This window comes from Nanorana parkeri, unplaced genomic scaffold (assembly GCF_000935625.1).
Source record: "Nanorana parkeri isolate BGI_ZX_2015 unplaced genomic scaffold, ASM93562v1 scaffold576, whole genome shotgun sequence".
In the NCBI taxonomy this organism is placed as follows: Eukaryota; Metazoa; Chordata; class Amphibia; order Anura; family Dicroglossidae; genus Nanorana; species Nanorana parkeri.
The window spans coordinates 473,569-491,706 of NW_017306844.1; the positions used below are offsets into that span (position 1 = coordinate 473,569).

The 18,138-nt window shown below is 45.5% G+C and overlaps 1 protein-coding gene across 3 annotated transcripts in view; it reads left to right on the top strand.

The window, feature by feature from the left end:
• The first annotated feature begins 12,163 nt into the window (after positions 1-12,163).
• The window catches only part of LMO3 (LIM domain only 3), a 34,763-nt gene continuing 28,788 nt past the window's right edge, over positions 12,164-18,138 (top strand). Inside the window, exon 1 of one of the 3 annotated variants that reach the window (XM_018562424.1) lies at positions 12,164-12,446. Coding sequence is in view for 1 of the 3 variants with exons in the window: in XM_018562421.1 (XP_018417923.1) it covers positions 17,657-17,705 (49 nt within the window). In the remaining 2 variants the exon portion in view is untranslated. Of the gene's footprint in view, positions 12,447-16,852; positions 16,974-17,353; positions 17,706-18,138 lie in introns of those variants that run through there. The other 2 variants (XM_018562422.1, XM_018562421.1) reach the window with 2 other exon arrangements.

The following is an 18,138-nucleotide window of genomic DNA, read 5'->3' on the forward strand; positions in this document are numbered from 1 at the left end:
TCAACATAAAAATGTCCCCATTTTCATCTGATCTATAGAAAGACACCATGTATGTATAATGTACATCCTCGCTGTCATCTGATCTATAGAAGGACACCATGTATGTATAATGTACGTCCTCGCTGTCATCTGATCTATAGAAGGACACCATGTATGTATAATGTACGTCCTCGCTGTCATCTGATCTATAGAAGGACACCATGTATGTATAATATGTGTCCCCATTTTCATCTGATCTATAGAAAGACACCATGTATGTATAATGTACATCCTCGCTGTCATCTGATCTATAGAAGGACACCATGTATGTATAATGTACGTCCTCGCTGTCATCTGATCTATAGAAGGACACCATGTATGTATAATGTACGTCCTCGCTGTCATCTGATTTATAGAAGGACACCATGTATGTATAATGTACATCCTCGCTGTCAGCCTATCTATAGATGGACCCCATGCATGTATAATGTACATCCTCACTGTCATCTGATCTATAGAAGGACTCCATGTATGTATGATCTATGTCCTAAGTATGTAATATATATATATATATCATCACTGTCATCTGATTATGAAAGGACCCCATGTAAGTATAATATATGTCCTTGCTATTATCTGAGCTAAAGAAGGACACCGTGTATATATTATATATGCCCTATGTATGTATAATATATACCCTCACTGTCATCTGATCTATAGAAGGACCACATGTATGCATATTATATGTTCTTGCAGTCATCTGATTTATAGAAGGACCCCATGTATTTATAATATACACTGAGTGGCCACATTATTATGACCACCTGACGTTTGTAGGCAAATTAGCTATAATTTTGCGCTGAAGTTGCTAGAGGGCCAGACCATTATAAATAGGGAAGCAGGTAGTTTACCACGACAGTAGAAGTGATTTGTTTCTGAAGATACGGGGAAACAACGCGATTTAACAGCCTTTGAACGTGGGATGATTGTTGGCGCTCGGAGCCATGGAGCGAGTATCAGCAAAACAGCAGAATTCGTTACATGTTCAAGAGCAGCTGTTGTTAAAGTGTTTAAAGACTGGACTGTCAGCCGAAAATCTGGGTCTTCATGTGCGAATTGTGGCCGTCAGCGACTAGTCAATGTTAGGGCAGAACAGAGAGTGGCAAGACTGGTACAAGACAACAGAAGGGCAACAGTGCAGTGTCAGATTCCTCGCATCACCTTTCAACATTTCATGGAGTCACGAGGCGGCCCAACGAAGTCATCTCGTGGAGTCATCTCGTGGCCCAACGAAGTACTGATGGGGTGGTCATAATAATCTGGCCACTCAGTGTATGCCCTTGCTTTAATCTCATCTATAGTAGGACTCCTCATGTTAAAAGGCTGACACCTCCATGTTGACCCATGTTAGCCAGGAAAATGTGGACGAGGATTTAAAACAGGAAGTGAGGTATAATTACAGTAGAGTCTCCCATTGCTCATCACCACATTGCTCCTACGGTTCAGGTAACAAGTACACACTTGATCCCTCGTGGGTGGCTACATCTTTCCCACCTTCTTGTCATACCTCAGGGGTGGGTCATGTGTGGCAAAGTTTAGACTTTGCATCATAAAGGGCATAGAAAGTTCTGTATAACGTCATGAATACACAAAACATTTGCCATAATATTAAAAGTCCTTTATATATTCAGTTTCTTTTGGTGGCGAAAACAATGTTCTGTATATGAATCAGGAGGAATGATGAGCACTCTGGGAATTCACCTTTGGGTTTACTGAACTATGGATGAACTGATAATGTGGTACTTTGAATGCCTTACTAGTTTGCTTCTTTGTTGGAGACCCCAACTCCCATCCACACTTATTCACCATCAACATGCTATGCCAACCTAATCTCCTCCTTAAACCTCCTATCCTCGCCCAACCTACTCCCACCCCCAACATCCTACCCTCACCCAACCCACTCCTACCCTATTCTATTCTCCCCCAATCACCTTCTAACCTTCTACCCTCCACATCCAACCCCCATTAACACCCTTCCAATTCCATCACCCTACTCCATCCAACCCCCTTCCACTATAAACATCCTAAACAACCCTTCCCACCATCCTCCTACCCCCAACATCCTACACTAACTACTCACCCTCCTCCTGTACTTCGGTGAATTCTTAGTTACCCCTCCGGCACTGTAAGATCTGTGTGTAAAGTATCCTAACTCTTACAAAAACACATTTCACATTGAGAAGATTAGAGAATACAATTAAATGCAAACACTTTTTATATTTACTTTTAAGAACCACTAATTTTAATTGCTTTGTATATAAAATTTAAATACAATGTGTAATATATATATATATATATATATATATATATATATACAATGAATCTGAGGTAGTGTGTAGTGGAGTAGTGAAGCTAGAGCTGTTATAATTGGAATTAATCAGTGATATATAATCTCCCATTTAACACTGGGAAGGGCCGAGCTCAGCACTGAATGGAGCCAATTGTTATTTAATGGTTTCTGACTAATGGCTTATGAATGTGAAGCAGTCTCAGAGGTAGTTGGTACATTACTGTGTTCACTCAGCACACTCCATTTAACAATATCTGAAATCGCACACTTTAATTAAAATCAACATTACGCTGATAAAAGTGGAGCTCTTGCAGTTTCTAAGGCTCTGGCTGTTGGGAAATCTGCAGATCCAAAACATCCGCATTATTCACATCTATTTCTGAGAGGGGCTCTATTCATTAACTAGCCAGTAAATCTAATTTGGTTCCTTTTGTCTATTCTCCAATCTGGGGACTTTGGAGAATTTACAAACCAAGACCAGAACATGCATCACACAGGACGATATGGGAATACAACAATCATATTGTCATAGGACAATGCTGCCTGGAAAGGCCGCATTTTGAAATGGGCAGTGGGGGTATTTAGGATAGAGTCTTCCCTCCGACCAGACGACTGCCATCTCATCTTTCCAGGGGAAAATATTAGGAGGGTTATTAAATGTCCTAATAAGAGAGGTGATATGAGAGGGTTGTTCTTGTTGTCGGAAACTCAAGAGATGGACGCTAATGTCACCAAAAAAACTAATGTGATACGGTGATGGCATACAGGCTGCTCACTGGGTAAGGCCAGGGGAAAGTATTGGCAGTCTATCCAGGGCAAAGAGTAGTAGACTTGTGCGCCGTCAAAAAATGTGTTCTGTTTCGTTTCGGAATATCCGTTATTTCGTATTTCGTAATTCGTAACTGAACTCGATTCGGATTCGTACGAAATACGAATTTTCGTTAGTGGCGGTTATATTTTCGTAACTTTACGAACATTCGTTATGATGAAGTTAAAAAGCAAAGTACATTTATATGGGAGTTGATGGTAGTTTTTTTTTTAAGTCCGAAATACGGAATTCGGAATACGGAATCCGTTAACGGAATTCGTATTTCGGATAAAAAAACAACTACCGCGCCAATATTAACAAAGGTATTTTGCTTTTTAACTTCATCATAACGAATGTTCGTAATGGAACGAAAATACGTCAACGGAATTTCGTATTTCCTGCCTGTGTGTGTAACTGTGTATTGTAATGCATCAGCAGCAGCGGATCCGTATCTCGGATTTAAAAAAATCTTGTCATGCTGTTCAACCTCATTTACAGGGGTAATATTAGTTCCTGTTTCAAAGAAATTCGGATCCGAAATTCGTTAACGGAATTTCGTATTTCCTGCCTGTGTGTGTAACTGTGTATTGTAATGCATCAGCAGCAGCGGATCCGTATCTCGGATTTAAAAAAATCTTGTCATGCTGTTCAACCTCATTTACAGGGGTAATATTAGTTCCTGTTTCAAAGAAATTCGGATCCGAAATTCGTTAACGGAATTTCGTATTTCGGATATAATTCGGAAACTGCCATTCGGATTTCGGATGCTCCGAAATTTGGAATTTCAGGAAAATTCGTACGAATTTCGATTCGTAACGAAACGAATCGCACATGTCTAAAGAGTAGATAGGCAAATACACCAGGCCCAAGGACAAGAAAAAGATAAACCTAGAGCATATAGGAAAACTGACAACCCAAAGAACAGATGGAGGTCTGACTAGAGAGATGAACACAGAAGAATCCAGGAATCTCATCATAGAACTTTCTGGATAAGGCAAAGCAAGTTACAGAGAACAGGAGAGGCAAAGGCCGTAACTGACCCCAGACTCCAGTAACACAAAGGCTGTTGTGAGATTACACACAGGTACAAAAGGGCAATGCAGATGGATCAAGCAGGATAGATCGGCAGCCAAATCCGGGGTCAGGAGGGGAAGTTGATGGAGTTAATTACTTATTTGATGGTAATATAGAATGGTGTCCATAGTAGTGGACCTACACCCTGATACCTGATCCTTCAAACAATATGAGACACATTGTCAGTGTCCTACTGCTCTTTTTCCTAGACCTATGTTGTCATCCATTGCACAGTGTCTGTCTTCCTGAACCTAGACTTGGACTTGGTCCCACCCTGATGATACAATTGGCTCCTGGGGAAGAGGTAAGGCTGCTTAAACATTGTCAGAAACGCTTTGCTGCCTCAAATGAGAATTATAAACTAAAGGTCCATTTTTTGTACTGATTTTCTTTGTCACTGTTAGAGGAGCAAACCTCTGGCCCCTCTTGATTAGAGGCAGCACATAAACACTGTTATGGATGTGACTTCACTACAACAATGATGTAATAATCTGCTTAAAGGCACGTTGTGGTGCGTTTATTTGCTGTGTCCCGAATCCAGAAAACTGCAACACGAAGCGATCCGGAACAAATCTCTTCACTCTGAAATGCATTGATTGTGGCCAACATCTGCTAGACTTCTCCCATGTGCTTGAAAACCCTCATCCCGCTAGAGTTACCAGCCCAGACCATAAACTGCTCATCTCCAGATATCATCACCATGGTGATCTAGCTCAATGAATTGTTGTAGAAAGATATTTTATCCCCAAATATGACTGTGTTTCCTTGAGATTATGGGCAAACATGGGTTTAATTTGTAAGAAAAGCATCTCAGCCAATCAAATTTCATCAGTTTAGAATAGTCAGAAACATAAAGAAAAATCAGAATGACCTCTGGCGGATAGTGCCGAAATTCTCCATTTTGCCTGATTACAGATGAGGTTTGGGAATGAATGTCGCAACTAAAATGTTATTTATAACTGGTAATGTGAGTTGGGAAGACCTTTCTGAATGTCTGTGGTGGAGTCCATATCATGGCTGTGCAGAGGAGATTCTTCTGCCATTTCCAAACAAGAGACCTACAAGAGTGAACTCTTAAAAAAATAATTAGCAGCAAATCCCCATCTAAATGAGACTGCAATAAGATACTTTACGAGATTCTAAATCCCCCAAATTTTATCTGCTGCAATGTGAACACAGAACTCTGATCAGTTTTAATACACAGAGTGCAACGTGAAAAAAGGTCCCTACAACAGGATGAAATCCTTGAAATAAGTCTTCATGGCAACAAGTGTCACACTCTTCACTGATTGGTCACACAGTGCTCGCAGAAACTGTTGTCTTATACTGCACATACTGGTTTTAGCCTCACCATTAAGGTGGATGATTCCAAGCAACCTAATCAGATGGATGTGATATTCAAATCCAGGACTGGATGGTGGCAATTCGGCAAATGCAATTTTCAGATGTTGGTAATCTTTGGTGGGTTCTTCCATGCTGCCTTGCACACTCTACCATGCTGACCGCCATCTCCCACAGCCAATCATCAATCACAGAGCAACAGCTGCTGTCACCCAGTGCAGTATCATCATCATCATCATAGCTTTGTTTTTAGCGTTGAATGTTAGAAGAGCCAGACCAGGAAAATGTCTACGTACATGATGTGATAATAGAGGACAACGAACTGATTCATCTCCCTCCCACAAGCAACACTAATGTGACCACACATAGCTCAGGATGGCAGTACTCATGGATATCACTGCCTTACTTCTGATACTCAGGGCATATTAATAGGCATACAGTATGTATAAAGAAGCGCCATGGTTTCATACTGCCATTTCTCATCCATGTTACTGGACATTTTCTAGGTAAAACTAAGATTGGTCCACTTGCAGAGCTGTCGGGGGGCAGGGGGATTGGACCACTAAGACCTATTAGACTGCCCATTGATGCCGTACTATATGTATATATTGGATAGAAACAAACAATAGAGGTTTGCTGTTGGTCAGCATGTTAGGGACCCCACACATTTCCTGATTCATACCACAATTGTCCTGATTCTGTTCTGGCATCGCTACTGAGGATCTGCCGGTGTGCTGGGCTTCTGTAGAGGAAAGTGCAAGTTTGCCATTGGTAGTTCTTTATAGATAATTTTCAACTAGCCTTCTACACATCACCTGTACTGAAATGTGATTAAGGCCAGGTAGATGTGTCACTACCTTCACTGCTGGGACATCTACATGTCCGTGCCCTGTCTAAGTCTAGCCAAACATTTGTAGATTTCTCTTGTTCAGCCCCAAAGGCTGAAAGAGAGAAATCACTTGATTTCACTAGCCACATGGCTGGGGGAATCTGCACTGCGAGCAGGGCCATCCCTATAATAAGCAGCCTGAAGCAGGTGCCTCAAGCAGCGTATCATTGGGGGAGTGGCAGGTGTGTGAGGAAGGGTGGGGGGCCCTTAGCAAACTGTGACGCTCTGTCCAGCTTCCTGCTCAGTTGACTGACATCATTGGTTACCAGGGACCTGAGCAGGACACACTAGCTGGTGTCGTGCTGAGCTCCTGTCGACCAGTGACATCGGTGAGCTAGGTGGGACCGGACCGAGAATCACTGACAGCAAGGTTCTAACACAGCCACCCATCCTACCACATCCATTACCCCGCCCTCCAGACCACCATATCAGCAAAACTACCCCCCACCCCCAGACAAACACTATCAGCCATACTAATTATTAGCAGAACCCCATCGCCCCCCAGCTCTACTGTCTCAGGTAGCATATAGGGTAGGAACGACCCTGACTGCCGGCTATTGTATTCTGGCAGCTGCAGCTGTCTGAATACCCAATCAGTGACTGCATCTGATCCGACAATGATTCTGATTTTGCCGACAATGTTTCACCCACCTCCTTTGATTCTTAAAGAAGAACTCCAAGAAGAAGTGCCGTGATGGATTATAATCTCAATACAGATTAGTAAACTAAATGTGAGATTTTAGTCCAGCACGGAAGTGAGATTGAATCTGTGGCTACTTTACAACACACACAGGGACCATGGGGGAAAAAAAGTAGTCACCCTCCAGTGATGTGGTGGATGCTGCAGCTCTCTGACACTTTTGAGTACTCTCTCCACAATTCTATATGACCTGATTACCACCACCAACACTCAGGGACAGAAGAGGACAGGAGAGAAGAGGGTGCTTAGAAGGAAGAGGGGGATGCAAGGGAAGGGGATGCAGAGAAAGAGATAAAACGGGGTGCAGGAAGAGAAGAGGGTGCTGAGAGTGAAGGGGGTGCAGGGACAGAAGGGAATGCAGGCAAGGAAGATGGTGCAGTGACTGAATTCTGTCCACGTACCCCCTTACCTCACTAACTTCCTTTCTGACCCTGCACCCCCTTCATTTTCTGCATTCCCTTCCCTACACCACCTTCCCTCCTACACCCCCTTCTGTCAGAAGGGGGTGTGGGAGGGAAGAAATTAAGATAGTGAGGGAAGGGGGTACATGGACAGAATTGAGTGTATAGAGGGAAAGGGCTGCAGAGACAGAGGTAGGTGTAGGGAAAGAAGGGGCTACAGACACAAAAGTAGGTTTAGGGAGAGAAGGGGGTGCAGAAACAACAGGGGGTGCAGGGACAGATGTGAGTTTAGGAGGGAAGAAGGTGCAAAGACAGAAGGTGGTGCAGGGATATAAGTGAATGTACGGAGGGAAGGGGGTGTAGAGACAGAAGTGAGTGTAGGGAGGGAAGGTGGTGCATGGGCAGAATGGGGTGCAGGGGCAAAAGTGAGTGTTGGAAAGTAAGGTGGTGCAGAGACAGAAGGGGTGTAGTGAGGGAAGAAGGTGCAGAGATACAAGGAGGTGCAGCTACAGAAGGAGTTGTGGGGAGGGAGTGGAATTGCAGAGAGAGAAGTGAGTGTAGGAAAGGAAGGAGGTGCAGAGACAGAAGGGGTGTAGTGAGGGAAGAAGGTGCAGAGATACAAGGAGGTGCAGCTACAGAAGGAGTTGTGGGGAGGGAGGGGAATTGCAGAGAGAGAAGTGAGTGTAGGAAAGGAAGGGGGTGCAGAGACAGAAGGGGTGTAGTGAGGGAAGAAGGTGCAGAGATACAAGGAGGTGCAGCTACAGAAGGAGTTGTGGGGAGGGAGGGGAATTGCAGAGAGAGAAGTGAGTGTAGGAAAGGAAGGGGGTGCAGAGACAGAAGGGGTGTAGTGAGGGAAGAAGGTACAGAGGCACAAGGGGGTTCATCTACAGAAGGAGTTGAGGCGGAGGGAGGGGAATTGCAGAGAGAGAAGTGAGTGTAGGGAAGGAAGGGGTGCAGAGGGTGTTGGGATGGGCCAGAATGATATTTTTATACCTCTGGAAACTCTCTTCTCTCTTGGTTGGTGGTCTCTACAGTTGATAAATAGCTGTGAATATAAAGCAGAACTCCTCCATCCTCCAATAGCACATTTTCACATCAGATTTTACTAATACAATCATATGACACAAGGGGCAGAATTTGTACAATGGGGCATCATCATTCAGTGTGCCTAGGCAGCATGATGTCTATCTATATACAGCGCTGCTGTATATTGGCATTGAAGTAATTCACATGTAGACATTTTCAGCCTAATTGGTTGGAAGATCATTCTCTAAAGCTTGTAGAAAGGCCTTTTAACATCTGTGTCTTTGTCTTTAATGTATTGATGTTTTTTTCTGCAGGATGATGGAGGATTCTTCAGAATTGTTCTCTGTGTGGGATTCAGATGTCTTCTGTAGCGCCTGTTAAAGAGGCCCGGTACATGCGGTAATGCCCATTTTCAAGAAATATATAATGTCCGGTGCAGGTCAGTCCTTAAAGCTCCTCACACTTTGAATTAACACAGAAAGAACATTTATGGCATATATTGGAGTATATTGGAGCTTGTTAACATGCACACAACATGAAGCTGTACACATAGTAGTGAGCTGGTCACACGCTCCGCCCTGCTGGCGACATCCACCATATACTATAGCACCAGAAACTATTGCACAACCAACAAGTGGTATATATTCTGAATGATCCCAAAATGCACAACCTGTTCACTCTATGCCACCAGTTGCGCTCTGATCTATGATGTCATCAGCGTGTCATTAGAGCATCCACATCTGTCTTGAATTGTGTCGCCTGCACACAATCCAGGTTCAAAACCCCAATGGAAACATTCCTATAGCCATCCCTCACCTCAATCTCCATAATTGTGCATCCAGGAGCACAAGCCCCAATACAAGCTTTCCTTTAACCACCAACCCATCTTCCATGACTGCACAGAGTCCAGGTGCACAAGCCCGTATGGAAACTTTTCTAGCCCTTCCTTGCGGTTCAAGGCATAACTGCACTTGATTTATTCATTATTAGCTATGTCCCAAGATAAGAGCTCCGTTAGACCAGACTTAGGGAGTGCAATTTGCAGATGTGCCTTGAAGCGGCAGTGTGGCTTTACCTCTATTTACAAATATATGCAACGAAAACCTCCATTAAATTCTTAAAGCCCTTTAGCCGTTTTTTTTTTTTTTTGCTGACAGGCTGGTAAGTGAGCTGAGATACTTTTTGTATTGTACTGTTCTATGAACTGCACTGCCCATGTGCACCTTACCTATATTAGGTATAAATTAACCTGGGTGGTTGCCATTCTTATTTTGGATCCTTACTACCTTCCATGATTGTCCACAGTTCAAGTACACAAGACTTAATGCAAGCTTCCTTGTAGTCACCACCAATTCTCCATGACTGCCCATAGTCCAGGTGCACAATCTCTGGTGCAAGCTTCCATATAGTCATCCCCCAATCCTCCATGACTACACACAGTCTAAGCGCACAAACAACAATGCAATCTGCCCTTTAATCACCTTCCCCTCATATTCTATGCCTGCACACAGTCCATGTGTACAAGCCCCAATGCAAGCTTCTCTGTAGAAGCCCCCATTCCTGCTTTTACCTCCCATATAGTCACCCTCCTCCTCTGCAATCCTCCATGACTACGCACGGTCCAAGTGCACAGGCCAAATTCAAGCTACCCCTTTCTCACCCTGCTGACTCATATTTGATGACTGTGCACAGTCCAGGTGTACAAGCCCCAATGCAAGCTTCCCAATAGTTACTCCCCACTCTGTTCAGATGCACAAGCCCTGATGCAAGCTTCCCTGTAGTCGTCCTCAATCCTCTATGACTGCCCCCAGTCCAGGTGCACAAGTCCTGATGCAAGCTTCCATATATGTATCCCCCTTCCCCAGTCCTCCATGACTACACTTAGTCCAAGCGCACAAGCCACAATTTAATGCTCCCTTCTTATATTCTATGTCTATGCACAGTCCAGATGTACAAGTCCTGATGCAAGCTTCCTTGTAGTCACCCCCAACTCTCCATGACTACACACAGTTCAAGCGCACAAGCCACAATGCAAGCTGCCCTTTAATCACCCCTCCCACATTCTATGATTGTGCTCAGACCAGGTATAGAAACCTTGATGCAAGCTTTTCCAAAGTCACCCTCTACTTTGTACAGGTGCACAAGCTCTGATGCAAGCTTCCTTGTAGTCACACCCAATTCTCCATGACTGCCCGCAGTCCAGGTGTACATGTCCCGATGTAAGCTTCCATATAGTTACCCCCCAATCCTCCATGACTTCACACCGTCAAAAGCGCACAAGCCACAATGCAAGCTTCCCCTTAATCACTTCCCCAAAATTCTATGACTGTGTACAGTCCTGGTGCATAAGCCCTGATACAAGCTTGCCTATAGTCACCCCCTACTTTGTACAGGTGTACAAGCCCTGATTCAAGCTTCCCTATAGTCATTCTCCCAATCCTTTATGACTGCATATAACTCAAGTGCACAAGCTCTGATACAAGCTTCCCTTTAATCATCCCCCCATCTTCCTTGATTGCACATCTAGGTGCACAAACCCCCCACCCTAGCCTTAGACTGGTCTGGAGTTGAATTTGCTTCTTTGGTTTCTTAATGATCACGATGAGATGCAAATGTGAGGAATTTGTTGCGTGGGGCTGAACAATGATCTCTATTACTTTTTGCTCCCTGGAGATCTGCAGCGTTCAGGTTGAGCCAGCTTTCCGCAGACTTTGTCCACTTTTTATGAATCAGACACAGAGAAGACGCAGCACACAGAGCTCCGAATCCACCCCATTAGTTAAAGGACTTGTCATTCCCAATCCTGGATTTCTACAGTGCAAGATATGTCTCCCCTTTTAAGTGCAAAACCACAGAATTACCATTTCCCCAAGTGCTCCCTGTTTTAGGCTGCTTTCCTAATTAGAGGCATGATAACAGGCGCGCTGATTGGCATTATAAAAGCGCAAGTCTGGCTTCATCTGTCCCAGGTGTGCTCGCTAATTTTTTTTCTCTCTCCACCGTTTCAGAACGAGCTCTCCTTCATTGTTCCTTAAAGTTTTCATCTGAGGAATTAATCCACATAAAAAGACATTAGAAGAGTAGATGAGCTGCCAAGTCCCATCACTGCAATCTTTTATCACAAGTACAATCTATACAAGTTGTTTTTTTTTCTTTTTTACCCTTTTGTTTCTGAGGGTTAAAAAGAGAAGCGATGCTGGAAAGGCGCTCGTGTCAGTGGACGGTACGCGCCATTAGAAGTGGCGTCTGTACAAAAGGTTAGGAGATCTGACTGTCAATACTGCGGGTCCAGCAAGGGGGAGACTCCGGCTTTTGTGTGAAAGAGATACTTTGATATTTTGGAATGTTAGAAGGGTGAATGTGAAAAATCGGAGGTTGGGGATCTAATTACCCAACCATAATTGGGGGCTAGGGAATAAGTTGCAGTCCTCTCAACTCACCGCAGATCAATTATGTTAAGAGAACATCTGTAAGTAGGACTTAATGAGGTCCATTAGAGCAACATGTACAGTTTCCTTAACAGCACTTGTCAGCTTCTTGGATGAGCTGAAGGAAGCTGCTAACTAGGGACCTGCTGAGGTATTTAAATAGTGAACGCTGGCTCACTCAGGTCTCTGTGTGCACTACTCGTGGAAGGAGAAGAAGGGCCATAGCTGGCAGCCGATCGCAGACCTGGCACTGCCGCCTCCCCCACACTCGCCACTTTGACTTGTTCTGCTCCGGAGTTCACTCAAACCATTTCATTTCTGCAGCACAAAGACGTGAAAGTGCGATTGCTTCAACCTTTACTTTCCTGGTACCTTTCATCGGATCCCGCACAGCGCCATACTGCCGGGGGGGACAAAGTTTGGAAATTCTATTCTTGCACCTGAGACAAGGTGAGTTGTCCCTCGAGCCTTCGCCTGCCTGAACCCGAAGGTAACAAGACCTAGTTGCCCCCTCCCTTTGGAAAGTCACGGTGTCGTTAACTTTGGATTTGTCTTGGAATCTGTCGGTGTTTTGGTCCAGATGAATGAGCCGCATCCCGATTTCTTTTCACGCCGAGCGGGGGGTGATTGAGGGTGGGGGGTCAATGGTGTTTTCTCAGAGATGATTAAATTGCTGCCTGGCAGATTTACTCGCTGCTCCTTGTAGAATGTGGAACCTACACCGTTACTGGGAATAATTCCTGTGATTAGGAAGCCGCGATTCTCTATCACAGAGAGGGAAGGAGTGTGGCTGGAAATTGCATGATTGGGGAGATGAACTGCTTTCAAATCATTTAATTCCTGACAAAACCTAATTACTGGCAGGTAATGCAGTGTCAGCTTTAATGCATTTCATCATTCAGTCTGGAAAGAAGAGCATTTTGTCACCCGTCCAATTATCAGCACATTTCGGGAAGGGGGGGTCATTATTTAGCTGAATGGTACGCTCGGCGCTTGCAGGACTGCTGGTATCCAGGGGGTTAACGATGTCAAGAAGTGACCTTTGCTCCCTGGACACAGGGGGTTAATGTGCTCGAGAATAAGGATGTGTCCCACAGGCCTTGGCCTCTAGACAAAGCGTGCAAGGGGTTAACAAGCCTAAGAGTACCGTCGTGCTTGGGGTTAAATCCCATCATTGCCGTCTTCCTGACTGCTGTACTGAAGGGGTTAACCAGCTCTAGACTGATTACTCACTGTCCAGCACCAAGGGGTTAACTGACCTGAGGATCTAGACAGCTCGTTTGCCAACCAGAGAGCAGAGCAATCGTCTCCCAGCAGGGAAGGGGTTAAGAAGCCGGGCGCAGTGGCCTGGGAGGCGGCACACGAGGGGTTAGCGCTTTCCATCAAGACTCTTATTGCCAGAGTCCAAACAGTGCTAATTAGCAGGAATGATGTCACTGTAGGAATAATCCCATCATTTAATTAGCTGAATGATTTAAACAAAGATTTGCATAGATGCTCTAATCAGCGGCGGTGAATTACGGCACAGCGGTTAGCAGCGAGGGGTAACAGATCACACAGATTCGGGTGGGTGAGGGGGGGGTCTCATCTCCTTCAACATAATTAATTTAATTGTCCTCATTAGCTGTTCCATTTGTTGTGATTTTATTTCCCCCCTCTCAGTCCTCCCGCCTTTCTCTTCCATCCCGCTGCAGATATCGGAGAGGGGGGGAGAGGTCATAACGAGGGGGATTTGGGGTGATGATTGATGGGGTGTTGGGGGTGGCGGTCAGTGTTCAGCGCCATTCTGTGTATATGGGGGAGGAGAGCGTACGGAGATGGTGATGGGGGCTGTGTGCGCACTGCGGGGGCCAATTTTGTTTCCACGAATTGCACTGTTAGTGTCCGTAGGTGCCCAGCGCGGCGTATTAGAAAGGAATCGGCGATACGCAGACCGATGAGCGCACGCCGCGCTGTATGGTGAGCACTAGGGCCCGATGACGTGTGCAACTCTTACCACAACAATCACGATTTATCAAAAATGTATAATTGTTTTGGCGAGTGCAACCGGTATACATTGCCCCAGAACGAGTGCAAAAGTTCCTGCGTGCTTCAATTTTGGCGCCTTAACACGCATTAAGTAGCCCAATCAAAATAAATAGTTACATGCAAAAAAAAAACACACATCATACGTGTAATTATCAATGAGACGCCAGTTTTCAGGTTTCCTCCAGCGGTTTACACATCACATGAAACATGGAACATACACTTAACACACGTGTCACACACACACGGTTCAGCAGGGGAAAGTAGAGCGATCATCATGAATCCTGACAAAATTTTTCTCATTAATAAGGAGAGAATATTTTTCACCTCAAAATTCTTGTGGTAGCAGCGTAGTGCATAAACCAGTGCTGGTTTGATGGAGATATCAGTTTTGATATAAAGGAGATGTCAGTGTCGGTGTATTTGAGATTTTAGTGCTGGTGTAATGAAGATATTAATGTTGGCATAATGGCGATATCAGTGTTGGTGTGATGGGGATATTGGTACTGGTGTGATGGATGTTCCAGTGCTGGTGTGATGGAGATATCTGTGTTTGGCATGATGGATATACCAGTGTTAATGTGATGGAGATATTAGTGCTGGTGTGATGGATTTACCAATCATTGGTGTGATGGAGATATCAGTGCTGGTGTTATGGATATTCCAGTGTTGGTGTGATGGAGATATCTGTGATCAGTGCTGGTGTTATGGATATTCCAGTGTTGGTGTGATGGAGATATCTGTGCTGGTGTTATGGATATTCCAGTGTTGGTGTGATGGAGATATCAGTGCTGGTGTTATGGATATTCCAGTGTTGGTGTGATGGAGATATCAGTGCTGGTGTTATGGATATTCCAGTGTTGGTGTGATGGAGATATCAGTGCTGGTGTTATGGATATTCCAGTGTTGGTGTGATGGAGATATCAGTGCTGGTGTTATGGATATTCCAGTGTTGGTATGATGGAGATATCAGTGCTGGTGTTATGGATATTCCAGTGTTGGTATGATGGAGATATCAGTGTTTGGCGTGATGGAGATATTAGTGCTGGTGTAATGGTACAGATATATAATCATGAGGCATCCCTGCATTACTTTGATATGTCTTTTGGTGTATACTCTGCATGTGAATAAAACACTTCCACTGGGAGTTGTAGATGAGTCGGTGATATTTGCATTCCTATATGTGCAGATGGCACCACCCACTCTATTATATCTGCTCTCAGTGCTATACAATCTGGTTTTGGGATTCAAATGTTGGCTGCTTGATTTCATGGGATTTCAGCACCTCCATTGTGGAGCAGTGTTAGCTTCTGGCACCTTGCTGTAGGATTCTACACCCAGTAGTGATACCATATAGTGATGGGGTTGTAGTGAGGGGATTAGGTGATAGGATACAGTGATGGGGTGCAATGATTGGGGGTGAAAAAATACCATATAGTGATGGGGGTGTAGTGAACGGATTAGGTGATAAGATTCAGTGATGGGGTGTAGAGGGGAGATAAAGCGGTACGTTATACGATGGGGTGCAGTGATCGGGGTTGAAGTGAAGGCTGTATGGACAGGTACAGCAACAGGTGAAATGCTGAGCTATAGAGATAAGGTATAACAATGGGTTTTAGTAATGGGATTCATTTGTGGGGTGCAGTGATATGATTGGGATGAAGTGATAACATGTAGTGATGGGGATGAAGTGAAGACTGCAGTAATGGGTAGAGTGATAGATAAAGTAAGGGGGTGTAGTGATGAAACAAGTGACAGGATGTAGTGGCAGGTGAAGTAAAGGGTTTCAGTGATGGGGTACAGTTACAGCTGTAGTACTGAGGTCTAATGCAGGAACTGCTGCAGAGAGGGGGTGACAGTCATCAAAGCATTAATGAGATGTAGGTATGGATGCAGGAAGTATGTACAAGGGTGCAGTGATATGGTGTAAATATGAGGTGCAGTGATAGGGTGCAAGGACAGGGTGCAGTGATGGTCTGTAGGAATGGGGAGCAATAACAGGGTGTAGAGATAGAGTGCAGTGAGGAGGTATAGGATGCGGTGAGGTGGAGTAGTGATGGGGTGCAGAGATGGGGTGCAGTGGTGGCTTGTAGGGAAGGGATGCGGTGAGAAGGTATAGGAATAGTGTGCTTTGAGGTGGTGAAGGAATGGGGTGCAATAATAGGGTATAGGGATGGGGTGCAGTGATAGGGTATAGGGATGGGGTGAAGGGTTGGAGTGTAGGGATGGGGTGCTGTGAAAAGGTATAGGAAAAGCATGATATGAGTTGGTGTAGTGATGGCTTGCACTGATGGCGTGTAGGGATTGGGTACAGTGAAGAGGTAGAGGAATAGGAAGCTGTGAGGTGGTGTAGGGACGGGGTGCAGTGAGAAGGTTTAGGAATAGGGTACAGTGATAGGGTGCATTAACAGACTACAGTGATGGGATGTAGGGTTTGTGTGCAGTATGGGGGTGTAGAAATGAGGTGCATTGATGTGATGGTGTGAAAGGATGGGGTGCAGTAATAAGATGCAGTGACAGAGCTTAGAAATGGGGTGCAGTGATGGGGTGTAGGGATTGGCTGCAGTAATACGATGCAGTGACGGGCTGTAGATTAGGGGTGCATTGAGAGGGTGCAGCGACAGAATGCAGTGACGGGGTGCCGGACTGGCACACGGTAGAGAGCTGAGGTCCGTACATCGCTTTCTCCTGCTTGCTGTGCTTTAGGAAAGGAGCCAGAGAGCTGAATGTGTTTGCTCAGGGGCAGCTGTATATAGAGGTAGGTGGGGAGGGGGGAGCAGAGGGAGGAGATGGGGAGGAAGTACCTACCTGCTCTCAGCTCTCTGACAAGTGCAGAATTTTGGAGCTGAGCTCAGTAATATCTGGGTGACCTTTTCTCTGCTGTGTGATGTCTGGCTGCTGCTGCTGCTGATGAGAGTGTGTGTGTCTGCTCTGCTCCTCTGGCTGTGATAGGTAAGTTGTGGGGAGTGAGAGGCACCTGTGGCTGCACTCTGTGTTACGCTGCACCTCACGAATGCTGTTTTTCAGGAGGTTTTTTTTGTTTTTATTTATTATTTTTTTGGGTGAACCCGTCTGCTGTGAGTGAGGAGTCTCAGAGGTCTGAAATGCGTGAGCACTTTTTGCATCCTTCTGTTATGTTGGTGTTAGAGTGCTAATAACGAGACAATTTTGGTGTGACCCCTTCCATGTCCAGTACGGGGCTTGCAGCCCGGAGAGGGTCATGATACGAATACTGTGCCCAGCTGCCCAGCTGTCGGGGAGCGGCGGCGTTGGTGGTGGGGGCAGCTTCTGTGGGCAGGGTCGCCGTGTCCCCAAGTCTTTTCTCTTCCTGCCCCCCCACCTCACCCCAGACAAGTTGGCATTTGCTCTGCCTGTGTCCTCCAGTCAGGCTGTGCCTGGGAGCTGTCCCCTCCCCCAGTGCTGAACGAGCTGCATGTGACAGACTCATCATTTGTTAGAGGAGCCCAGCGGAGAGCAGGATTAGAGGATTTACTCCGGAGTTAGAGAGCATGTGGCTTTGTCAGTGGCTGCCTCATCTGCACACTGTGTCGGCCTGTGTGTGACATTGTGTCAGGGGAACAATAGCCTCGTCCAGCTGCTCCCGGAGCCAAGAGGGGACCCCCAGCTGCTGCCCAATGAGGGTCTGCTCTCACCGACCCATGCACAAAAGGGAGAAAAGTTTTGGTAGGTAGAAGCGGAGTGTGTGTGTGTCGTGCACGGCTGCAGATGGAGCGTCACCTCATGTGTCACCCCTGCTGGAATGAGGTGCTCTCGGCTGCCGTTCCGTCCCTGGGTGACATTGCCGTGCAGGCGCCGCCGGAGGAAGGCTAAACCGTGGCGGGTGGCTCTTTGTGCTCCCGTGAATTGTGTGTCTGTCTGTGTGTGTGTGTTATTTGTGTATTTGAGCTGCGTCAAAATTGAAGTCAGTCTTGCAAATCTCTTGTTGGCCTTTGCCAAGCACCAGCACTTTGCTGCTATGGTAACTGTAATTAAACTGATAAGAGTGGAAAAATGTCAGTATCTGTGAGCCTTGCAGCTGCATTGGAGAAAGGGGAATCAAATTGGTTCCCAGCTTCATTGCTCAAAAAAAAAAAAAAGGGGGGGGGGGGGGGGGGGG